We start from the raw sequence: 26,933 nt of genomic DNA on the forward strand, positions 1-26,933 counted from the left end.
GTGAATTTACAGCATAACTTTCGGTAATTATAGTGTAACTACAAAGCAAGTACGTGTAGGTATAAGGCAACAATATGTAATATTCTGTCGTGGTGAAGAAGGAGCTGAGCCGTAAGGCGAGGCTCTCGATTTACCGGTCAATCTACGTTCCTACTCTCACCTATGGTCATGAGCTGTGGGTCATGACCGAAAGGACTAGATCCCGGATACAGGCGGCTGAAATGAGCTTTCTCCGCAGGGTGGCTGGGCGCTCCCTTAGAGATAGGGTGAGAAGCTCGGTCACTCAGGAGGAGCTCAGAGTAGAGCTGTTGCTCCTTCACATCGAGAGGAGCCAGCTGAGGTGGCTCGGGCATCTATTTCGGATGCCTCCTGGACGCTTTCCCAGGGAGGTGTTTCGGGCACGTCCCACCGGGAGGAGGCCCCGGGGAAGACCCCACACACGCTGGAGGGATTATGTCTCCCGGCTGGCCTGGGAACGCCTCGGGGTTCCCCCGGAGGAGCTGGAGGAAGTGGCTAGGGAGAAGGAAGTCTGGGCGTCTCTGCTTAGACTGTTGCCCCTGCGACCCGCCCCCGGATAAGCGGAAGATAATGGATGGATGAATGGATACTTTCCGGGCCGTAATCTAAAGTGTTACAAAAACTGTAGTAAAGATCATGTTTCATTAAGATATTTTGTATCTACAATGTAAAAAACAATTCAGGTCTCCAATTGAAAAATTTCAAGAGACTGATCAAATCAAAAATTTTCAGTTGGCCAAATTTAATTTCTGTGAATGAAATTGCATTAATTCACCGACTTTAATTCGCCCAACTGATATTTTTTATCAATTCACAGAATTTCAATTTGGCCGACAGAAAAATTTAGATGTGATCAGTCACTAGAAAATGTTCAATTTTACACCATAAACAGCCTCTGTACAGCTTTGCTTTTGAATCTCTATTTGATATAATTGCTTGTTGTTAATACTGCTAGATATAATTTATTAATTATCATATATTGTCTAATATTGCATATCACAATAAATCTGACATCGCTAGCTTTTAATTTAAATTACTACCTTTTATGAGTGTATCAAACAATTCTGGTTAGTTGGATTAATCAACAAACACGGTAAGCCATGTCATCTTCTGTTATTGTCACTTGCACTGCTTGTCACATGTTTAGTATAACCTTCTCTGTCAACGAAAAGGGCTTCACATGTGATGAATGCAGGGAGAAGATGTTGAGACACGCATCCAAACTTTAATTGAGAATAGTACGAATGCAAGGGCTTTAGACACTGCTTTGGATGTGACTAGCTTAGTAAACTCTTTAGAGCAGAGTCAGCACCCACATCAACTCAAATAAACACATTAAAAGACTGCATGTGCTTTATGTCATTTTCAGATGCGTTGAGGAATAATCCTGGAATAATTTACCTAAGAACAGCTGTTTGTTTCTAAGAGCAACGGATCCAGCCGATTGTGAGGTTGAAGTTTATTCTGTTAATTTCTGTGAATATTTAAAACATGAAAAGAAATATTAATGTGGCTGTAACATAAAATGTCATAGACGTAAGACTGTTTAGAAAATATTTATAAAGTGTTTACTACAAAATAGCGAGTGTCACATCAATGGTGCCGGCCGATTTGCTGGTTTAATGGTCCCCAACATGGGATGCCGGTTGCTAGTTTGATGGTCCTCAACATGTGAAGATGGTTGCTGATTTGATGGTCCTCAACATGGTAAGATGGTTGCTGATTTGAAGGTCCTCAACATGGGATGCTGGTTATTGGTTTGATGGTCCTCAACATGGGATGCCGGTTGCTGGTTCGCTGGTCCCAGCATGGGATGCCGGTTGTTGGTTTGATGGTCCTCAACATGGCAAGATGTTTGCTGATTGATAGTCCTCAATATTGGATGCCGGTTGTTGGTTTGATGGTCCTCAACATGGGATGCCGATTGTTGGTTTGATGGTCCTCAACATGGCAAGATGGTTGCTGATTTGATGGTCCTCAACATGGGATGCTGGTTGTTGGTTTGATGGTCTTCAACATGGGATGCCGGTTGCTGGCTCGCTGGTCCCAGCATGGGATGCTGGTAGTTGGTTTGATGGTCCTCAACATGGGATGCTGGTTGTTGGTTTGATGGTCCTCAACATGGGATGCTGGTTGCTGGTTCACTGGTCCCAGCATGGGATGCCGGTTGCTTGTTCGTTGGTCCCAGCATGGGATGCCTGTTGCTTGTTCGTTGGTCCCAGCATGGGATGCCGGTTGTTTGTTTGATGGTCCTCAACATGGGATGCCGGTTGTTGGTTTGCAGGTCCCCAACAAAGGATGCTGGTCGCAGGTTTGCAGGTCCCCAACAAGGGATGCTGGTTTGCTGATCCCCAGCATAGGATGGCGGTTGCTGGTGCTCAACATGGGATGCTGGTTTGTTGGTCCCAGCATGGGCTGCTGGTTTGATGGTCCTCAACATGAGATGCCGGTTGCTGGTTTGCTGGTCCCCTACATGAGATGCTGGTTGCAGGTTTGCAGGTCCCCAACACAGGATGCTGGTTTACTGATCCCCAGCATAGGAAACCAGTTGCTGGTGCTCAACATGGGATGCTGGTTGCTGGTTTGATGGCCCCCAACATGGGATGCTGGTTTCTGGTTCGCTGGTCCCCAACATGCGATGTTTGTTTTCTGATCCCCAGCAGAGGATCCACTGATTCATGAACCGTTTGAATCTTTTTGGAGGAACACAGAAGAGAAGTTTTTGATATTTTTTGGACCAAAATATATTTCCGATGCTTCAAGAGATTCTAATCAACCAACTGATGTCACATATGGACTACTTTGATGATGTTTTTATTCCCTTTCTGGACATGGACAGTATTGACTGCATATGCTCTGGGACTAAAATATAAAATATCTTAAACTGTGTTCTGATGATGAACTGAGGTCTTACAGGTGTGGAACGACATTAGGGTGAGTATAAATGTCATTTTTGGGTGAACTAACCCTTTAAAAATAGAAATATGCAAGCAAAAACAATTCTTGTCCCCAAAACACTGCTTGAGAGCTGCCCTACTCACACTCAACCCTCTCTAGTTTGCTCGAGAACAGCATGACTATGCTAGCCCTGCAGTTATATTAACCAGCATAAACCAGCCTGGACCAGCATGGAATTCATTTTTTTCAGCAGGGTTGTGCTCTTTTGCCTATCAATTCATGGTTAAATTTGTTTCTCTAGTCACCCTCCTGTCTGCTGTTCAGCAAGATAAAACAAGCACACATCTATTAATCTTCTACCCCACAAAAACGACGGACAGTTCAGCTGGAACAAAACACACACACACTGGAGTTAATTACCCAAGCTAGCATTTCACCGTATCTGCTCATCCTCTTGCCCGGATATAACAGGTGAGTGGACAGGGATATCTGTGCTTAATAATTCATAATGGCTATGAGAAGCTCTGCTCTCAGTTTCTTTATAATCACATAAACGGATGTGCAAAACAACATATTCTCAGTATCGTGCTGTAAACATATTAATTTGAAAATGAGATTCCACCCTACAAATGAAGTTTGTTTATTTGGCACCACAATAAGCGACTGCTGCTTCGTTGTTATTCATTTTGTATTACTTGGCCTGCCCGATCGTGGATATAAGCGTGAGCCACATTAAGAGACGCACACGCACGCACACGCGCACGCACGCACGCACGCACGCACGCACGCACGCACACACACACACACACACACACACACACACACACACCATCAAGTCTAGAGAGTGAACAACATAGATCAAGAAAGGAATGTTATTTCATTATTTAAGATTTACCGGACTGCCGATGTGCTTACGTTTCAGTAGTCCGTCTGGAAAACATATAGCCCCGGGACGTTGTGCTTTGCGAGTACTGACCCATACATGTTCGTGTCTGATCCTGAATAGCAATGAACTAACAAATCAAAAATTCTCCAGCCTTTGACAGTGTGCTAAGGTATGTTCGGTTAGACACACATAATCAAAGCGATCTATAACAATGCAAATCACATATAAAAAACATGTTTTACTCACATTCGTGTGTTGCAGCCTTCCTGTCGTATCCAATATAGAAGGCACAGCATTGTGTTTGAATCTTAAAATGTCTGCAAATCCAGTATCGGCCTTAGACTGAGGCAAACATGTGAACAATGTCTTCCCAACGTGAGCTGGAACTTCATTAAAAATAAAGTTCAACCACACATTCCTAATATTAGGATCCGAGGGAAGCTTTTGCAACGACTGTGTTCTTCCACAACCGGGAAAAATGCAATATCTTGCTATCTTCTTTAGCATGCTTATTGCTGCTGGCTGGCTCGATCGGAACAGCTCTATGAGTCGGTGGGCGGGGCTACTGAATTAGACGTTATAGGCTTGTATAGGCTTGTTTCGTCACGCGATGATGTCAAGACGCAAACACGATCGTTTTCTGGGCCTGGTGTCTATAAAAGCTTTTCTTTGACTAACAAGGAAGTTTACAGCTCTGAAACTTAGAGGATATTCTTATATTACCATGACCTTTTATAAATCAAAAGTTTAAGGGAAAGTTGATTTCTCAATTCATCACCCCTTTAAGACATCAAGACATAAGACATTTTTTTTCTTATTATAATCTGCTCTCAAAGATAATAGTGTTTTAATGGGTACTTGCCCAGAGGAAAAACTATTTGCTCATTGGTTGCTTTTTCTAAGCTCAGGAGACATAGTTGTGATTCTTCTATGTTTCCTGAATAAGTGTCAGCTGTTTATCAGATGTTTCTCCTAAAATTCCTTAGAGTAGACACAACTGAGACATGAGAAATATCTGAGAATTTTTTGTTTTTTTTGTGACATTGGGGTTTTTCACCTTTAATGGACAGGACCGTACGATATGCGACCGAAAAAATATGGGAGAGGCGACAAGGGAACAGGAGCAGGTAAGTATACCTTTAGCTGGGACTTGAACTCGTGCTGTCTGGGGTGCTGCTGTTCCTCATTGTTGATGTGCTGTCCACAAGGCTATGGCTCTGACAGAGCTTTCCCTAAGCTCGGGATACTAAGGGCTTATTATCTCTTATATGTCTCATTTAGGTATCAGCTTTGCCTTCTGGTGCCAGCTGCATAAACTTTGTCAAATAAGTTCCTAAGTTACTATGCAACTATGCTAAGTAGTAGTTAACCAAAGGGCATTAAATCACCTTTTTATGTAACCGACTTAAATAAGTTAGTATCAGGCTTGGGGGGAAAAAATAATTCTTGAATACCTTTTAAGACTAGTCTAAGAAGTTTTTCAACCAACCCCAGATGTCTTAAATTTTATTTTAGGATACATTTGTTACATTTTAAATGTGTTCTAATTGTAAATACTGAATCTATCATTCAAAAAGCATTATGTTTTTCAGAATATCAAGGGTTATATTCATTAAAATTGATCTTCAGTGACCATAAATTAATATGCAGTGCTTATTCCAAACAATGATCAGACACGTGTATGGTGTTTAGTCTAGATTAATTATTTCTTTATAACAAATGTAATACTATAGTGTACCAGTGCTTCGTGATGTGTGTGTGATGTTGTTAAGATCTCTTCTGAAACTTTAGAGGAGACGAATATGAGCAATCAGTCTCTCTGCTTAAGGAGAATAATCTGAGCCCAGTGAGTGGTGTTACTGAGATCTCTTATGAATCTTTAGAGGAGATAAACGTGAAAGTGTGAGTGTCTCTGCTTAAGGAGAATAATCTGAGCCCAGTGAGTGGTGTTACTGAGATCTCTTATGAATCTTTAGAGGAGATAAACGTGAAAGTGTGAGTGTCTCTGCTTAAGGAGAATAATCTGAGCACAGTGAGTGGTGTTACTGAGATCTCTTATGAAGTGTTAGAGGAGATTAATGTGAAAGCGTGAGTGTCTCTGCTTAAGGAGAATAATCTGAGCACAGTGAGTGGTGTTACTGAGATCTCTTATGAAGTGTTAGAGGAGATTAATGTGAAAGCGTGAGTGTCTCTGCTTAAGGAGAATAATCTGAGCCCAGTGAGTGGTGTTACTGAGATCTCTTATGAATCTTTAGAGGAGATAAATGTGAAAGCGTGAGTGTCTCTGGTTAAGGAGAATAATCTGAGCACAGTGAGTGGTGTTACTGAGATCTCTTATGAAGTGTTAGAGGAGATAAATGTGAAAGCGTGAGTGTCTCTGCTTAAGGAGAATAATCTGAGCACAGTGAGTGGTGTTACTGAGATCTCTTATGAAGTGTTAGAGGAGATAAATGTGAAAGCGTGAGTGTCTCTGGTTAAGGAGAATAATCTGAGCACAGTGAGTGGTGTTACTGAGATCTCTTATGAAGTGTTAGAGGAGATAAATGTGAAAGCGTGAGTGTCTCTGCTTAAGGAGAATAATCTGAGCACAGTGAGTGGTGTTACTGAGATCTCTTATGAATCTTTAGAGGAGATAAACGTGAAAGTGTGAGTGTCTCTGGTTAAGGAGAATAATCTGAGCACAGTGCGAAATGTTACTGAGATCTCTTGAAAAAAAAGAGATCTCTCATTCCTGCGTAATAATCAGTGGTGGAGGAAGTACTGAATCTCAGTACTTAAGTAAAAGTACAAATAACCAGAGCCATATTTACCTAAGTAAAAGTAGAAGTAGTACAACGACAATTCTACTTAAGTAAAAGAAAAAAGTACATGATTTTAAATGTACTTTTAGTATTAAAAGTAAAAGTACTTGTATAACAATTTATTATCTTAATGTCTATATTCTAATAATTAAAAAGAAGAAAACAGTATGGGCTGTGGCGTTTTAATTAAGTTAGTTTTGGGTTAATGTAGGCTAATGGTGCATATCATCTGTTGCAGTTTACATTCTGACTCACAATATCAGGGTGATCTGCAGAGTTAAATATCAATATTCAGAAGTAACATTTTCATCAGCTTTGATGTATTTAAATCTTCATATTTATGAGGATTAATCTTAAATATAGGATATGCTTTAGCTTTCCTTTTATATTCTTAAATTTGATCAATAAATTAAATTAGAATAACGCTATATGGTTGTTAAATTAAATAATTTACACTGACAAATTACAACTGCATTAAATAATGTTATGAGATTGTTTTAACTATATATTTTTAATACAATAAGAAACGTTGGAAAGAATGTTTAAACATGAAACTAAACCACCAGTAGGTGGCGGCAGGTCTTAATGAGTGAGTCATTGAGTCGGTTCGTTCAAACGGCTGATTCGTTCATGAATGAGGCAGTCGTTTACGAACAGGTCATTGAAATATGATCTAATCTTGGAAATATGTTCGCTGCTCTAATAGAACAAAAGCAGTTTATATTGCATCTAAAATTTTAGTGACAAATTTTAATTAATTGTTTATGGAACTGTCATGAAATCAGTGTCACATTTTCAGTCGTGATGGTATTCAGGAAAACAGCACTCTTGGCCGTGTCATGTGACGTTTTTAACTGTATTATACACGTTATAAAATATAAAAACCTTCACATTTTGAATATTTACTGCAGCATGTTTCTGATTTTCTCTCTGCGAGCGGCGTTGGTTTGTTTCTATTTCTCCTTGAGAGGCTGCGCTATTGTCAACAGCTCAACCGTCAGTTCATACATTAGCCTATTATTATCCATTCATTAACCGAACAAGCCTTAATCTCGAGCCCTGAAACTGATCAGAAAATGTAACGAAAATGTAACGAAACGTTGTAGAAATGTATTGGAGTAGAAAGTAAAATATTTGCTGCAAAATGTAACGAAGTAAAAGTAAAAAGTATGCACTATTTATTCTACTTAAGTAAAGTACAGATACGTGAAAAATGTACTTAAGTAAAGTACATTCCACAATTGGTAATAATCAAGGAACTTTTGTTGCCGTACTATGAGTGCAGTGGCGCAATGATATTACACAACACCTGAAAATAGTCCCCAGCACACTCTCTGTGCAAGCAGGTTGTCACTTTGTTATACTAACGGAAGTTAGTCTATATTCAGGTGCTGTGAAATATCATTGTGCCTGCTGCACCCATGGTACAGCAGCAAAGTTCCTTTCAAAGTTAAGGTTAAATTATTTTTAGTTTTCACTGCAGTGATTAATTGACTTGGATTTGAGACATAAAATCAAGTAAATTAATAATAATAAAAAAAGATTATTTATTAATTAATCGAGTAACATACCTGGCTGGGCACTGCATGAAAAGTGGGATTTTCGTCAATAAGCGGCACTGTAGATTGTCGTGGAAGATCAGGTTTACGACTGTACACGGCAGTTTGCAGGCGACACCGAAAACTGCCGTGAATTGTCAGAAATTGACGTGGGCCTTGCTTGGCAGTTGTCCCCCCCAAGACCCCCCTTCCCTTAACTCCAGGGGAGGCTTTAACATGTAAATGAACATGCTGTGAGCTATACAAATGCAAATCAGGGTAGCAGGAGTTTTAACCCATGTGACATTTTTCTAAAAGGTATGAACTTCCTTCTAAGAAAATCTCTTAGATAGATCAGGCTCAGTATAGCCTAATTGTAAAATCTTAAACTTAAGCTTGAATTTATATATTTGATGAAAGTATTCTAGATTATTTATTGTGTGTCATTTGCAATCAGTCCCCGTGAATTCAGTGCGACTCGCAATTTTGACCAATCACCGCAACTTTTACCAATCATTGCGGTCTCCTGCTAATAAGCGGCGTCACCCAGGTTGACCAATAGTAACAGATCTGCCAACCAATCACGAGTGATATTTCTTGTTTCAATGTAGTAGTTTCAACCAATAGTGAGTGAGGAAATTCAAGCCATTCCTGCAAGGCGCCGCCCAGAGCTGCTATTCATATGCTAATTAGAGCCATTAGCGCCGGCGCCAGCATGCCTCCGCAAGCTCCACATACGTCATGGTTCGTTTCCGTCAATATGTGGCACAGACGAATGCGACGTTCACAGGCTGTAAACTGACGTTAATTGTCGAAAATCAGGGAGATTTCCGGCCGTTTACGGGGACGAAAATCCCACTTTTCATGCAGTGGGGATCACTGACTGGTATTGTTCAATGTTAATTCTTCTCTGGTGTGCACCTGAATGTTTTTATTGTTTACCTTAACATTCTGATCGTATGTGCATTATGAGCAGGCCTATTTGCAGCACGTTTCTGTATTTGCATGTGTTGTTAACTTTTGCAGCGCATGTGTTGTCAAACAGATGAAGATGTTTTCTTTATTTGCTGGTGTTTTTTTTTTTTTTTTTTTCTATTTGCAGTGCATTGAGCTCTCCCGGCCATTGTAGTTTTGTACTGAAAACCCGAAAACAAGATGTTCAGCCCCCACTATTTTGTTTATGTTTGAGGTCAAACTACATGCGATATCAGTGCCAGAATGATGCTGAGGACACCCACAGCTCACAGTGTGAACAGAAAGAAATGTTTGTGTGCAGATGTATTTGTGCTTATCTGTTTGTGTGTAAATCAGAAAGTGAATAATGAGTGTTCACAGAAAAGGCTAAACGTAAATGTTCAGAAGTTGATTTACTTTAAAACAAGCCTAGCTCATTTAGTATGCATAGCTGACTGCACTTGCTAAGAATAAGGTGTATTTTAAATGCATAAATGTGAAGGCATTTAAATAATCTCATGAGATTCATTCATTCAATGACACTCATTCATTCATTTAGATGAAAGTGTCATTCTGATCATAAAAGTCATAAAAATAGGCTAAATTATGTATTTTCACAATAAAATAAACAAAAAATAAAACAAACAATATTTTTCTTGTTTACTTACTGTTTGCTAACATTTAAACATAAAATTAATTGCAATTCATTTGATTAATTAACATATTTTGTGATTAAATAAAACATTTAATGCAATATTTAATATGATTTGACATATCTTGACATATCCCGATACTAACACAAACCGCCCCATCTAAAACAGCAAGCAGTGTTCAAAGTTCAACTTCTCTTCACCAAGACTCTCAATTAATATCACTAAGGTAACCACAGACACACAAAGCAGATAAATCCAGTTAGTCAGAAACACTTGATTAGCCCATTTCACCTTAAAACACAGTTCTTTTTTGCTCAAAGCGCTGACTCTGCCAGAGAGGGACCATCAGCGTGAGTGTTGTTCTCTGTGAAGTGTTTACAGATAATCAAAGAACTAGATGGTATACATAACTCTAACTTTACAAACTAATTTTACTAAATAACCTCAAAAACACAGATGCAATAAGATATCAAAGCCAATGATATGGTTTCTGGTACAGAATACAAACAACATGCCTATCCCTCCTCTGTTGGCATCATTTGAAAATCAATTGTCTTTGAGAGTGAAGGTCCACGTTTTTTGTGACTGTATGACACTTAGACTCAGATAATCAAGAGACCTTTCTATCTTGTTCAGATAGCAACTAGGAGAGGAAGTAACATTCAACTTCATCTGTCTCTTTTCGTCGATACTGAGTATGACAGATGGGTAGAAGGTATTACTTGGCATTTCATAATTGTCCCCACGGGGACCAGCAATCCCTAGACAGCCGCATCCCTGGCCTGTTTTTTCTTCCGTGCAATGCAGAACATGCAATATTGAATTAAGACTGGCAGACATAGCACATCCATCAAAACTTTCATTCTTCAGCTCAGGTAGCCAGTTTGAGTTTATATATATTAGGAACACCATACTAATACTGTGTTTGACCCCCTTTCGTCTTCAGAATTGCCTTAATTCTACGTGGCATTGATTCAACAAGGTGCTGAAAGCATTCTTTAGAAATGCTGGCCCATATTGATAGGAGAGCATATTGCATTTGATGGAGATTTGTGGGATGCACATCCAGGGCACGAAGCTCCCGTTCCACCACATCCCAAAGATGCTCTATAGGGTTGAGATCTGGTGACTGTGGGGGCCATTTTAGTACATTTAACTCATTGTCATGTTCAAGAAACCAATTTGGAATGGTTTGAGCTTTGTGACATGGTGCATTATCCTGCTGGAAGTAGCAATCAGAGGATGGGTACACGGTGGTCATAAAGGGATAGACATGGTCAGAAACAATGCTCAGGTAGGCCGTGGCATTTAAACAATGCCTAATTGGCACTAAGAAAACATCCCCCACACCATTACACCACCACCACCAGCCTGCACAGTGGTAACATGGCATGATGGATCCATGTTCTCATTCTGTTTATGCCAAATTCTGACTCTACCATCTAAATGTCTCAACAGAAATCGAGACTCATCAGACCAGGCAACATTTTTACAGTCTTTAACTGTCCAATTTTGGTGAGCTTGTGCAAATTGTATCCTCTTTTTCCTATTTGTAGTGGAGATGAGTGGTACCCGGTGGGGTCTTCCGCTGTTGTAGCCGATCCGCCTCAAGGTTGTGCATGTTTTGGCTTCACGAATGCTTTGCTGCATACCTCGGTTGTAACGAGTGGTTATTTCAGTCAAAGTTGCTCTTCTATCAGCTTGAATCATTCGGCCCATTCTCCTCTGACCTCTAGCATCAATAAGGCATTTTCGCCCACAGGACTGCCGCATGCTGGATGTTTTTCCCTTTTCACACCATTCTTTGTAAACCCTAGAAATGGTTGTGCATGCAAATCCCAGTAACTGAGCAGATTGTGAAATACTCAGACTGGCCCGTCTGGTACCAACAACCATACCACACTCAAAATTGCTTAAATCACCTTTCTTTGTCACTGCGGTTCATCTCACATTTGATGACGCATCTTTAATATGGATTGTAACTTGAAAATAATGCGTATGTTTCTCTTGATGGATACACGTGCTGGCTTCTCAGTGATACACTACAACAGCGATAATAAAAGAAAAAAGTGGGCAAAACGGTCTCTCTTTGTAAACTGTTCAATGCATGCGAGTGCTGCCGTATGTTTGAATATGACCAGTCGTTTCACCATCATCACCTGCGTGTAGAGCCAGAAGATGAGAATGAGAAATTGTGCTCGCTGAGAGAAGATTTATCTCCGTGCACTCATCCGAGAGCACGCAAACGTCTCTCAGCAAGCAAAAATTTCGTTATTTTCAAGTCTTGCACTTGAATGGACAAACTCACACAAAAAGTATGTCAACATGTCCATCTTGATGAGTATCCAAGCAGACATAATCTAAATATGCCTTAAGTGAACTTTACACAGTCGAGAAAGATGACGCATATCCCTGCATTAGGTCTTAAAGGTCTTAAAGTTATTTGTTCTTATTTTTTTTTATTTTCTTTAGACAGTAGTCCTTTTTTCCCTGAACATAGTAAATACAGAAATGTACCGAAACCGTGAACCTAAAGCCATGATACAAACCCAACCGTGAGCAATCTGTATGTGAGAGGACACATTCGGCAGAATTCAGATAAACCATTATAATCTAGATTAAAAAAATAATCTATGCCCACCTCTAATATATATATATATATATATATATATATATATATATATATATATATATATATATATATATATATATATATATATATATATATATATATATATATATATAAGTATATATATATATAAGTAAAAATATATATACAATAAGTATATATATATATAAGTAAAACTAAACAACATTGACTCCTAGTGAGTTCGCAATTGTTGCGCTGGCACCAGCAGGCTTTGTTACCGCAGCTGTGCTAGAGATTAGTTGTTGAATTCTTTAAGACTTGTGTAATTATATCATCACTTGGTCGAGTCGGCCAGTGTAAGGTTCTGGTTTTGCAGGCATTCAGGACAGATTAATTATGTGTTAAATGGTGAGCTGTTTAGTTTCACCCTGGGAAATTTGATCTGAAATCACTCACAATTCCATTGTCACGTTAATGCTGCACAAAGAAATACAACTGTAAGATAAATCAGATATTTGACAACAGCTGCAAATAATTACCAGTGCACTATTGACTCCATTAATCTGTATGCTCTGTATTTAAGAGGAAAGTCATACTACCATCAGTATGTGAGAAATTTAACTCTATGAAGATTTAAGGCTGGCACACTTGCCAGATTTCACACCAGATTGGTTAAACCTGAACTGTTATGTATATCTAGCAGGACCCATTTTTCAGCAAAGTCCCCACTACTGCAAGAAGTCAAGATCTACAATAATTGAGGTAAAGAGAGTCTAAATAGGTCTGCCACCGACTGTTCATATCCACAGTGAAGAAAGAAAAAAAAAATCTCAATTGATTCTCCAAGATAGCAACAGTAATTAAAAGTGGCTGTTGCTGATTTTCATGATTTTTTTTTCTCTAAGAAGAAAAAGACCCTGGCAATCTCACAAGTTTTAGATGAGATCTGTAAAGTCACTCTTCTTTTAAGTGCCTATTCCTGTTTTATACACTGTGCAACCATTGATATAACTGGCAATCACTTGTTTTTCACTACAATTATATATATATTTTTTCACAATAGAAATTGTTTATTTGGTGTCATTTAATAAATTACCCAATTTGCGTTTGTCATGATTGGGTTGCAAAAACGAGGATAAATGGAGCTAAATGCAGCCATTGTATTTAATAGAACTCAAAAAGAGACCCCACTTTATATTAGGTGGCCTTAAGTACCATGTACTTACATCCAAAAATAAGTACAATGTACTTACTGTGTTCAAATTGTATTGCAAAGCACTTTTGCTGATATTGAGGAGGGGTACGGATAGAGTTAAGGACAGGTGTGGTGGTATGGGTGAGTTTAAGGGTAGGGTTAGATGTAAGGGAAGTGCCAACTGTGTAATTACAAATGTAACTACAGAAATTAATTACAGACATAATTACATGCAGGTATTTAACAATGTAAGTACAATGTAAAAACATGTATGTACATAATAAGTGCATTGTATCAAATGATTAATTAAAATTTTAGTACATAGTAGTTAAGGCCACTTAATATAAAGTGGGTCCCAAAAAGAAACAAAATACTCAGAATCAAACTTGAGGCAGGAACAGAATAGCTAAGAAAAACATAACAGACAACTGAACTGAACAGGTCTGACTGAAAATAAAGCAATGGAGAACCTTGGAAACTAACAGAAACACGCACACAAAAAGAACTAAACATGTGCTAAACCCACCCGCAAACAGAAATAAAACCTTGTGCCAAACCTAACAGCTTTGGCACTGACTGAACCAAATTTTCTTGAATTAAATTCTTACAGCAAAGGTAAGCATATTTAAATAAATTTACAGCAAAATACTGTTATTATTCAGGAGGGACACCTGTACTCCGGGAACAGGAACAATAATTGAAGCAAATCACAACATATTTACATGCGACAGTCAATCACAAAATGTTGCAGTGTGTACAAGGACATGGTTTATTTCAGTTTCAAAGAAGAGAGTAGCCTCTGTGCCAAATACAAGCAGTTGTCAATTTTTTTTTTTTTTTTTTTAAATAACATTTTAACTAATTCCTCCAATGCCAATTATTAAATTACAGTTTTTGTTTTGCTACTGTCAATTGCCATTGGTGTGGTCTGCAATCAAAAGTTGTACCGAGATCAAATTATGTAGGGCGTGCTTTCTGCATTAGGTTTTATTGCTCTTCACTCTGGCTTAATGTCATCTGTTGTCTTATTTTGTGCCTATTTTTATTTTATTCTAAAGAGTGGATCCTTAAATAAAACATAATGGAGAACACAGCTATAAATAAGCAACTGTGAGGCAATTTCCTCTGTTCCGTGTACAAAGCAACATGAAAACACAGTTTATGCAGCATATTACTGTTTAAAATCTGAACGCAAACAGATCTGTGGTGTATTCTAACATTCCTGCATTAGTGTTTTATTTACCCCTCTGATTCAACTGAAAACCAAAATAAACCCAGTAAGTCTTAGGCTTTTCCAGTCACCACAACTTTCATCTCCTTATATTGCCTTTTCTGAGCAATAACAGTATGTTTGTTGCACGTGACGTTTTGTCTGCACTGAAATGTAAATGTCACAAATCCCATTACAAGCAATCACATCATTACCGCATGGCACATTGGCCTTTGCTAAATCCACAGCCAATGAGATTGCTTACTCAACATTTAAATAGTCTGGTTAATTGTTTGCTGTAACTTGCAAGTCCTGCAACATGTAATTAGAGTTCATGTGAAATTCAACCACGTAAGATAGGTAAAGTATTTTTTTTATTATTATTTCTAAACATTAAACAATGTTGCATTTTTGATTTTATAAATTGCGTATGATGCAAGGAGTAAATTAATCATAAAGAAAGCTAGCATGAGATTATGCATTTTCACGTGCTTCCAAATTGATTCTTGATCTACCTTTTTCTTAATAATTAATTGGTTTACCTACTTGTAAATCGAAACTTTTTATTTATTTATTTAACCCTTAAATGCATGACTGTTTCGGTAATCATTCTTACATATTCGGGACCCGGATCTATATCTAACATGGATAGATCTCTACCTGTCACGAAAATATATAAAAGTCCTAGAGCAACAATTACAGAAGATTATAAAATAAAAATTAAATATTTTGTTATATTTTGGAAATTGGAAGGGTTCAGTTTGAGCAGATGTTTTACATAATCATTAACTGTCCTCGTCAGAGCTCATTTCCCAATACATTTAGTATCTGGCGATTGGTGGATATATTTGCGTGATCCGCAAACACTCGTGCTGGCGCGTACTCTTCAAATATCAAGTCAAGAGAGTGAACAACGCAGATCAAGAAATTTATGTTATTTCACTATTCAAAATTCACCTGCCTGACGACGGGATTAAGTTTTGGTAGCCCGTCTGGAAAACGCATAGCCCGGATCGCAAAGTTGGGCTTTGCGAGCCCTGCCCCTGGCCCATACATATCCGAGTCTGATCCCGAAATGCAATGAACCAACAAATAAAGGATTCTCCAGCCTTTGACAGCGTGCTAAAGTATGTTAAGTTAGACACGTACACATAATCAATATGATCTGTAATTATGCAATACTATCACATATAACAATGGTGTGTTGCACCATTCCTGTTGGATCCAATATAGAAGGCACTTGTGTTTTAATCTCAATTGTCGACCTGTGTCTTGTTTACAGACGATTATCTTGCTATCTTCGGCATGTTTATTGCTCATTTAGCTCCACGAGTCGGTGGGCGGGGCTACAGAAGCAGGCGCATGCATTTATTTGTAGAGGCGGCGTTTCCTAGTTCTTTTCCATCATTAATCAATATATTTGAGAGCTCTCATTTTCTCGCCTGGTCTCAAAAGCTTTTCTTAACTAAAAAGGAAGTTTTCAGCTCGGAAAATTATAGGATATTCTTCTATTACCAGAACCTTTTATAGAAAGGAAAGGAAAGGGTAAACTATAACATTACTCTGAAACAAGAGCAGTTATAGCCTACATAAACTACCATATTTGCTGCTTAACTGTTTTTAAGACTCCAGGTCGAAAGAAAAGTGTGTTTTTTTTCACCGAGCACATTCTCTGCAGTGCGAGAACGATGCACTGCAAGCTCACTCTCGTTCAGGTAAATCATTAACACTGTCACGGCTTACAGTACATGTGTTTTATTGAACTAAATACAATACAATTGGCTGAAATGAATACGCTGGTTACTTTTCTGAACAACAGCGCTCTCGAGTCCGTGTTCTTCAGATAAATAGTGGCACAGTTCAGCACACACACACACACACACACACACACACACAGAGAGAGCTTTACAGGTTTGAAACGACATGAATAAAGACCAACATCTCCTGGATATGTGTTCAGTAAAGGTTCTCTAGGTCAACAGAATCCGTTTTCAGATGTACTGGTGATATGCTGCTTAACCACAAATCTCATCAGCCAGCATGACACTTTATCAATACCTCAAACGGGAGACCATTAACACCAGAGGCTATTAAGTTGACTCACAGAACTGATCTATGACCACACTTCCCCAAACCTTAGCTCTTACATACCACCAGGCAAAATTGCTTTCAGATCAGTTATGGAGACTTACCTGTAAGATTTGTGGAGAGTAGGAGCAGAGCATCACAGGTCAGGTCAGCTGTTACCCTGGAGATTAGCGTAATCCAGATGGTTAACACCTGCAACGGTGGAGCAAAAAACAAAAAGTTAAATTTGTGGGGGGGAAACAAAAGTGTGGCTTTAGCATCCATCTGGACATCTAGCAAAAGACAGCATAAAATGTAATAGTAAAGCAGTTCAACATCTGTCATATGATAATTCAGGTGAGCTCGGGTAAACAGTTGTGCTTCTAAAGTCACTGTATGTGTGAGGAACAGACTGACATTGAAGACATGAAACTTTTCTTTTGCAGCTGGGTGATATGGACAAAAACATTATCACAATATTTTTTTTTCATTTGATATTTGATCTTATTTTTGTATTAAATGTGATTAATTTGCATTTCTGTTTTTGTCAAATAAGGTGCTACCAATAGAACTTGTATACTGTATTAAAAACACGGATAAAAATATCTTGGTGTTCCTTAAAATATAATAATAATAATAATAATAATAATAATAATAATAATAATAATAATAATAATAATAATAATAATAATAATAATATTGACTTATTACATGCACTTTAAAATATCACATTTCAAAAATCACAATTTTCAAACATTTTCATACACAATTTTTGTGGCAGTTACTTATTTCATATGTGTTTTTTAAAGGGATATTTCTCATTCTTATAAACAATGCAGCACTATTTTTTTTTTCATGCTTTGTTTTCCTGTTATTTCATCAGAAGCGGACAGTAGTGGAGTAATTTTACTTTCCAAGTAATTTTATTTTACTTTAGTAAAAAAATGACTATATGTTTAATGTTATTAAGAGTTAACGGTTAAAAAACAACACATTTATTTATGAAATGTAGTGCAGTAAAAAGTATGACATTATATATTATGCTTTGGAATATAGTGAAGTAAAAGTTTTCCAAAGAAAAACAGATAAATACTTGAAAAATGTATCTGAGTAGAAAGTAAAAATACTCCACTACTGTCCGCCTCTGTATTTCATTTATCTCATACTAAATTCTTTTCAACATCAATTTAAAAGATTTAAGCTCCAAGATTTAAAAGATTTAATGTGCGAGAGAAAAGAGCTTTCATTTCAACATTACATTCAGGAAACGAGACGGAAAGTCACAGATGTTACCCTTGTGCCCCTATATCACGCTGGATAAGGGATTCCCTGTAACTGAACTAAATGCAATTTAATATTTTTAAAGCGGAATCCATTAGATATATTTTACTTAAACGACAGCTTTAAGACTAATGGCTCTTTGAACAGCAAGAGAGACGGAGAGGTTCTGCCCATGTTTGTCTGTTGTTATGTGACTGCATAAGCAGGCCGTCTCTAATTCACAGACCTGGATACAGTGGTGTACAGTAAAGCAGATATCCTTAGCAGCACACACACACACACACACACACACACACACACACACACACACACACACGCACACACACACACACACACACACACACACACACACACACACAAAATAGGGATGAATGAAGTGATATCACCTTCTTAAAATAGAAAGGGACAGCAGCCAATGACTGAATCCAAGACAATGTGCTTCCATTCTCAGAGGGCTTTTGTCATAAAGTTTACAAAGGCCCCCACATGGTCACATGACCACAAAAAGCTTTCATGCCCTGCTGGATGATCCTTCTATGTCCCATAATGTCACCATGAAAATTTATACTGTCACCACAAGCGCATTATGTCAATGGAAATCAGCATTGTCTTGCAGAGTGAGGTCTTTCAGCTTAGTGCTAAAAATTTTACTAGCTGTTTAAAAATGACTGCAGGTTCCCAGTGGCATGAGGTGAACAGACTGCCTTCTGCTGTCTACTGGTCCCTGACCTCAGGTTTACAGAGTTCAGTGTTGACAGCTCTAAAGACCGTCTGCAGCACATACTCGAGCTAGCGGATGAAAAGCGGAGGGATTGAGGAGGGGAAAATGGAAGAAATACAGCCCCTGGTGTGTTTTATGAGCTGGCAGACTAACACTCATCTTGCTGGTCAGCTACTGGCTCACTCGGCAGTAATCTTCTTGAAGCCTTGAACTGCCTTTTCCTCAGGTCCTTCCATCAGAAACATCCCAAATGCTCATGACATTTTTTTTTGCGTGTGTTCCCAATCCATTTGCTGTCTCTTTCACAGACTTCATCCTGGCACGGTTGTTCCGCTATGGTGCTGAAGGCTGGTTTTGTGTCAAGGGACAGTTGTGCCTTCAGACTTTCCTGTCACTTGGAACAGTTTCACTTCATCACCCTCAGCCACCACCACTGTAGGGCCATTGTATAACCCATGTACTGGACAGGATTACCCATGAGGGTTTCAAACCATACAGGACACACACACACAATAGCTTGACAAACAGCTAGAGATCTTCATGGTGACATGACCAGCAGAGGAGTAACTAATTAAAAGTTGCGACGCTACTAATTTACTACATCTTTTAGTCGCCTGTAGGTACTTCAGCTGTTCATAATACTGCAACTTCCAGTAACGATCCTTCACTTTTATGAAGCATTTATAAGAGTAAGACAGTTTTGTTACCATCAGCATGTTAAGCAACTTTTCAAGTTGATCCAGGAGCAATTTGCTGTTGAGCCATGCATGCGTTTTTCCAGCATGATAGAGGACCAAGTCACAAGGCAAGAGTGATAATGAAATGTGGCTCGAAGCCCAAAATGATCTTTTTAGCAAGAAGAATACCAGTGTATTTTGGTCTTGCTCTCAAAGCCCAGAGTACTTAAACATCCTTGATCTGCTTCAAAAGTAAGAACAGTGCAAAACACACATTACTGTTCATTATCAAAAAAAAAAAAACAGTCTCCACAGGGAAGCTCTTAAACATCTCTCTGATGCTTCTCCTTACACCCTTAAAAATAAAGGTGCCAGGAAGAACCAAAATTGGGTTTTCACAGTGATGCCATAGAAGAACCATTTTTGGTTCCCCAAAGAACTGTTTTGTGAAAGCTCCTTTAATGAACCTTTTTTTTCTAACCATTTTATAGTCTAAAGCAGTGTTTCTTAACCACTAGTGGGTCGTGGATTATTCTATAGGGGGTCGCGAGACTTTCTATGCATTCTCCTATTTTCGAATTTCGTATGTTGAATCATTATTGCCGTAACTTTCTAACGCTAATTCTAAACTGTCCTATCACAATACTGTTTCGCGAACGGCTTTTATTAAACAAGGTCCTACTCTCTTTACGCACGCGTTTTACCCCGTTTCTTGGTAACGACAGCATGCTCGAGATGCCAGAATACCTTCTGGAATCAAACCAGACACGAATTTCCAGAACTCTCAGATCGCGCAATGAAGTTTCTCTTGCCATTCAGCATCACCTATCTTTGTGAGTCGGGATTTTCAACAGTGACTGCAATGAAAACAAAAAGCAGAAATAGACTGACAACAGCTAGTTTGAGTGAAACACTACGAGCGGCCCTTTCCCCAATTCCACCCCGTCTGGATATCATAGTTTCAGAGCGGCAGCCTCAAATGTCATATTAATGTGAGTAAAAATAAATAAATCAGTTTGCCTCATAGTCTGCCTAATTATTAAAAAAAAAAAATGTTTTCGTGAAATTAATGGTAAAACTTTACAATATGGTTCATAACATGAACTAATAATGAACTGCACTTTCAATATTTACTAATGCATTATTAAAATCTTGTTAACATTAGTTAATGCACAGTGAACTAACATTAACAAACCATGAACAGCTTCACTTTTATAAACTAGCCTAGGTCTAAAATGTATGTTATTTATTTCCAGCCTTAGTGGGTCGTATGACTGGCAAAAAAAAAAAAAAGTGGGTCCCAGTAGGCAAAAGGTTGAGAAACCCTGGTCTAAAGAACCTTTTTTCACTACAAAGAACCTTTTGTGTAATGAAAAGTTTTGTTGGATATGAAAGGTTCTTCCAAAAACCATACACCCTGCCAAAGAACCATTTAAGAACCTTTATTTTTAAGAGTACAGTATATAGACAAGATAGAACAGAACTAATAAAAAGACATCAAGCCCAGAAATGAACAATAGTGTTCCAGTGTACCTTCTCCACAAGCTGTAGGTGTGTGACTACTAAATCCCAATTTTTACTCTCTCTCTCTCTCACCTTATGGCCTTTGCCTCATTTTTTTTCTCTTATGGAACTCTTCAGATTGGACTTGAAGCTGCAAAGTAGAGCCGAAAGCACCCCTATCATCAAACATGTACAGCCGTCCCCGAAGTATTCCGGACAAGAAAAGAATACTAACTGCCTGAGAAGAGCAATAAATCTTTAGAAGAAACCTAGGTCATTTAACAAAGCAAGGATGAAACAGCTCTGCAGCTATCTGAAATAGGCAGATAAGCTTGAGGGAAGGTAGAAATTAGATGAAACTAAACAGCCATTACTCGAGGAGCCACAGGCTTCATTCTCCTGATAAGTGCAGGGGCAGAAAGTTCTCTTGGTTCAATGATTATAAGACCATCTGAACAGATTAAATACATGCTTTATAATTGCCTAAACCAGTTCATCTCAACCTTTTTTGTTATATATTCCACAAAAGCTCTACGAGCAAGGCTCAAGTACCCCTTTTTTGACCAGAAACCTTTTTATTTTAATTCATATAATTATTATTAATATTACTCAAGTGGCCATTATGATGATGATGATGATGATGATGACGATTCCCATTTCAACTGCTATACTGTTTGCTTATCGTTGTTTAAAATAAATAAATAAATAAATAATACCACAGACTTGCCAAGCATCTCAGAGGCTTGTGCTTGTTTATCACAAGTTTGAACAGTCATGAGAACAATAATTATTCCCAGAAAAAGACCTAACGGCAAATTATTCATACATGAAATCTAGATAACAGAAATAATAGTCAATTGTAAGCTTTGTGTGATGGGATTTAATTACCAGGCATGAAATATCATCCACAGGTCATGTGACAAAATGCACTATTGACACACACGCGCGCGCACGCACACACACACACACACACACACACACACACACACACACACACACACACACACACACACACACACACAATTCTAGATGTAACATAGTAAAACTAAAACCCGTGTAACATCCTAAAATTCAGCAGTCTCTGGGGATGTATGTTGGGAATAAGCTGTAAGATGCTTGGTTAAACCAGGAATGAGATGTGACAGAATCCCCCATTCTCTGGCACAGTATATAAACTATTTATGAGGGAATTATATATGAAAGATGGCATCTTAGTACATTTTGTAGTAAATGTACCTAATGACTCTTAACTGCTGCTTTCCATCTCCCCCATTGTGATTTGGGATGTAAAGGAAATGCAATTTCAACTCCCACCCCAAGAACTGATCAAGAACTGATCTGTATTCTAGCAGAACTTTATAAGACTGACTCTTTAGAAGCCATTGTTGAGCAGCTTAGAGAAGATCAAATTCTATCCAGCATTGCCTGCATGTTTCTCAGAGGCAGGTCTATTTTGGGAAGAGAATCAAACATCTAATCCTCCTTACATTCTGAGAGGATAAAGAAGCCACATTTTAACTAGTTATGTCCAAACTACACTAAACGGTATCCATCTCTTTCTTTCTGATTCTGTCTTGCCTTTTTCTCCTCTGTCTAGTTTCACCCTGCAGTTGCTCTTGATATTGAACTTTTTCAGATTCAATCCGACAGACTGAAGGTGCTGTTGGAAAGGAAGTGTCCAATACTGTGCTGCTGTGTGTGTATAACCAAAAAGCATGTCTAACAAACAATAACCAGAAGTCTTTCATTGCTGCCACACAGAGTTCAAGAGGGTGGCAGGCAGCTATTTGGCTCAATCCATGTTTACAAAAGCCAGGTCAGTGTGCTGGATATTTCATTTATAAAAATGGATTACATTTACAATAAACAGTGAAACAAAGCAAAGGCTTTGGCTTTCATCAAAGACTTGGCTAAGACTTTCATCAAAGATGCTTGAAACATTATTGTGGTTTCCACAAAAATATTATTAATACTGTTTCAAACAATGATAATGAAATTAAATGTTTCACACCAAACCTAATGATCTCTGAAGGATCATGTGGCACTGAAAACTGGAGTAATGATGCTGAAAATTCAACATCACTGGAATAAATGACATTTTAAAATGTATTAATATTATTATTATTATTAACACACTAATTGCACAGTATTCGTTTTGCTCTATTTATAATTAAATAAATGCAGCATAGGTGAGCATAAGAGACTTATTTTTAGAAGCATAAAACAAATCTTGCCCCAACTTTTGAATGGTAGGAGACTGTCCATGTTTGCTATGCAGCTGCAAGTGATTAGAGTGTTGCGAACAATAGAGTTGGAATGGTGATAATTATAAACAGTGAAATGTTAGTGCGGTTACAATACATCAGCAATCTGGGAACTCTTACGACACCTTGTCCAATCAAATTAGTCAACTGAAACTAACTGTTGTACAAAATATTAATGACAAGCCCTGGCACTAAGAGTTACTGTTAATTTCGGGAGTGCTCAGACACCTATGGCTGCAGGAGAGAACTCCTCTCTCGACAAATACTTCTTAAAGCCCATAATTATTGAAATATTCAATACATTTCGACATAAAACATTGCGATAGATTTTAGAGCAGTGATAGAAACAAGATTTGAGACATAAGAAAAGATTAGTCAATAGAGAAGTAACTGGCTAAATGTACACTGCAAAAAAAAAATCTAAAAAATTCTTACATTAACAAACATTTACTAGAGAAGTAAAAATTATTCTCTTGTTTCGGGAAAAAATAACTCAAAATTAAGAATGTTTTTGCTTAAAATCTGCCAGTGGGGTAAGCAAAATAATCTTGTTTTTAGATGTGGACTAGAAACAAGACAAAAAAACAGTGAGAAAAGCATTTTTTGCAGTGTTTGCGGGGGGGGGGGGATATACTCAAAGAGCTGAGAGAATTCATGAAGAAAAATAATGAAAAACTAGCAGACATTAAGGAGGATTTGAGTAGAACAAATAAGAGGATTGAGGAAGCTGAGGGTCGTATTGTGGAGGCCAAGAAACAAATACTGACAGGAGAGGTGCTGTCTGAACTGCTAAACCCTCAAGCCCAGCTTGAGGCTAAGCTGACAGATCAAGAGGAAGGGTCTAGGAGGGATAACATTTGAATAGTTGGAGTTCCAGAGGGCAGCGAAAATGGCTCATTGACCAACAAGTTCATTGAAGAATTACTGAATGACGGGCTGGGACTCCAGAGAGCTCATAGAGCTTTGACACCAAAACCTACGGGCAGTAAAAAAACACACTCCATTATCGCCAAATTCCTGAGCTTCAAAACGAAAGAGAGAGTTGTGGAGAAAAGGTGTGCTGAATGGAGCAATGCAATAAAAATATAATAAAATACATTTCAGTAAAATAAATCTGCTTTTTTTTTTTTATCTCAGAAATTTTTAGTAAAGATCTCAGAAGTACAATTTAAAAAATGGGACAAATGGAATATAAGGTTTCTGGAAAGGTAAAACATCCAGAATTAATTATAAAACATGTCCCTCTCCTATCTTAAAGGGTCATGAAACCCCAAAAACACATTTTTGGAGACATGCACAGATATGTACATTCTGCACATCGCAGAAAAAGTACATACAATTTACCAAGAAGTTTAAGCAACGTCACGGAATGTGAGGTAGAAGCATGCGTTCGGAGTGTGTGACTTGATGCGGACATAATTCTACATTAGCCAGTCCGTCTGCACAGAACGCCACAACGAGTTTAACAACGCTCCAACGTGGATCATACAGATCAGCTACAGACCAGAGAGAGTGTGTTAAAAGTTTTTTAGGGACATAATTCACATGTGCTCTAAACATGGACCAGCACAGTGTATATAATTGTGTCTTCTTCAAATTAAATATATATAAGGACACTGATACAGCTAAACATAATCATGAATGCAATGACACAATGTATTATTCTGATACACAGAAGACAATGATGTAGACTGAAAATTTAAAGAAGAATGGGCAAAAAAGGTAACTATGTCTTTATTCTTTCTGTGTTTAACCGTTGTTTAGAGACTGTATGCTCCTAAATGTACTGAAAATATTATTAGACGTTTTAAATATACTACAGTGTTTCTCCCTCGTTTTGGCAGTTTGATGTTATATAGGGTTAGATTTTTAAAATGCATCAAGGTGCCCTTTTTGTTTCATTTTTTCATATTTTAATATTCATGTGTCTGTATAATGAGCGTGTTGCAGGTATCGTTGTCTCCCCTCTTGCCCCCCTCTACACTCCCTTTTTTCCACAGCCCATTTTTAGAGACTTTTTTGCAACACCACTATTATATAGACCCGTTGTTTACTTGTACACGTTGTGCAGCTAGATGGAAACAGAAAGAACTTGAACTTTTCTCTGAAGTACCGATTCAAGCAGTAATTGCTGATGATAAGCCTGTTAAGAATTCATATAACTAAAGAATATCCATGGATTACAACAATTTTAGAAATTCGGGCCACAGTAATTAACGCTCTTAAAATGCAAATGGTGTGCATATGATAAAGACATTAGCTCAAAAAACTCTAGATGAAACGTAAGAAATTGATTAAGAAAGGAGTTGATATTCTATCACGCACAAATTTTTTTTGACCTTTCAAGAATTTAAGAAGTTGGGAAATCAAGACGTTTATACTTCCACTCAACAATGAACAAGAAGGGGAATTGGGCACAAAATAATTGTGTAAAGATGTTCTGCAAGAAGGTAATTGTAAGGTAAGGTAATTTTATCAGTCCACAAAATCATAAATCAGAATCGATAGCCTATGCCAGAAATAAATGGGAGAAGGAAGGACACATGATTAAAACAGAAGATGCATGGATTAAAACATGGGAAACTAAAGACTCCCACCAATGAAGGTTATTTGTCTGCAAAATGAATCATTGTTGAAAGTGAATCATTATTATCCTTGGCATATCCAGTAATTGTCCAATTTTGGAAAAAAAAATAGAGGCTATATCAAATATTAAAATTGCATTACATTTAAAATGGCTTCAAACTACTTCATCTAATTTAGAAGACTGCAAATGTAATTGTAATTGAAATATACAGAACGGAAGTCCTTGTCTTTTCTATAAATTTAAAAAACAAAACAAAAGTGGACTCTTTTAAGGAAGAAGCGCAGAGAATTTGTGGATTTGGAAAAATAGTAATTATATAATAGATTTCAGAGGTTTTTCAGAGGGCTCTTTCACTTCGGTCTAACTTACTCTTGGTTTGTGACCAATGGCGGCTCCAGACAATTTTGATTGGGGGGGGGGGGGGGGGGGGGGGGGGCAGTTTGCAAACAATATGCTCAAATTTTAATTGCCATGCGGGTTCGTTGCAGCGCCTTGAACGTCATAGTGTGGCCCCTTTTAGAGATGCGCGTTCCTGCCGGTATTTTGTGTGTGCGCGCCGAGCTGTGGCGCAGTGAGAGAAACATGGACTCGGGAGCACTCTTGTCCAGAAAAGTAACCTGCTGCGTATTCGTTTTAGCCGATTGTAATGTATTTAGTTCAATAAAACACATGTAATGTAAGTAGTGATGATGGTGTTAATGATTTACCTCAGATATGAGCGAGAGTGAGCTTCAGTGCATCGCGCTCGGACTGCAGAGAATGTGCTCCGTGAAAAACTCACAGTTCTTTCGACCGGCAGAGTCTAATAAAAGTTAAGCAGAAAATATGGTAGCTTATGAAGGCAATAACTGCACTTGTTTCAGAGTAATGTTAATGTTAACCCTTTTCTTACCTTATTAATGTTTGCTGCAGCATCCTTTGCGTCTATGGCTGATCTAAATTTCTCTAATACGGGCCACGGTTCAAAAAGAAAATGCACGCTGCGTTAATATGTTGAATAAATATTTAAATTAGGGCTGGGACTCGATTAAAAAAATTAATCTAATTAATTAGAGGCTTTGTAATTAATTAATCGAAATTAATCGCATTT

At 38.0% G+C, this 26,933-nt stretch overlaps 1 protein-coding gene across 1 annotated transcript in view; it reads right to left on the bottom strand.

Annotated features, from left to right (window-relative positions):
* The window catches only part of crhr1 (corticotropin releasing hormone receptor 1), a 234,512-nt gene that overhangs the window by 164,627 nt on the left and 42,952 nt on the right, over nucleotides 1-26,933 (bottom strand). Inside the window, exon 2 of the mRNA XM_067412726.1 lies at nucleotides 16,936-17,023. Coding sequence (XP_067268827.1) covers nucleotides 16,936-17,023 — 88 coding nt within the window. The remainder of the gene's footprint in view (nucleotides 1-16,935; nucleotides 17,024-26,933) is intronic.

The sequence above is a fragment of the Pseudorasbora parva genome, chromosome 2, assembly GCF_024679245.1.
Source record: "Pseudorasbora parva isolate DD20220531a chromosome 2, ASM2467924v1, whole genome shotgun sequence".
Taxonomy (NCBI): Eukaryota; Metazoa; Chordata; class Actinopteri; order Cypriniformes; family Gobionidae; genus Pseudorasbora; species Pseudorasbora parva.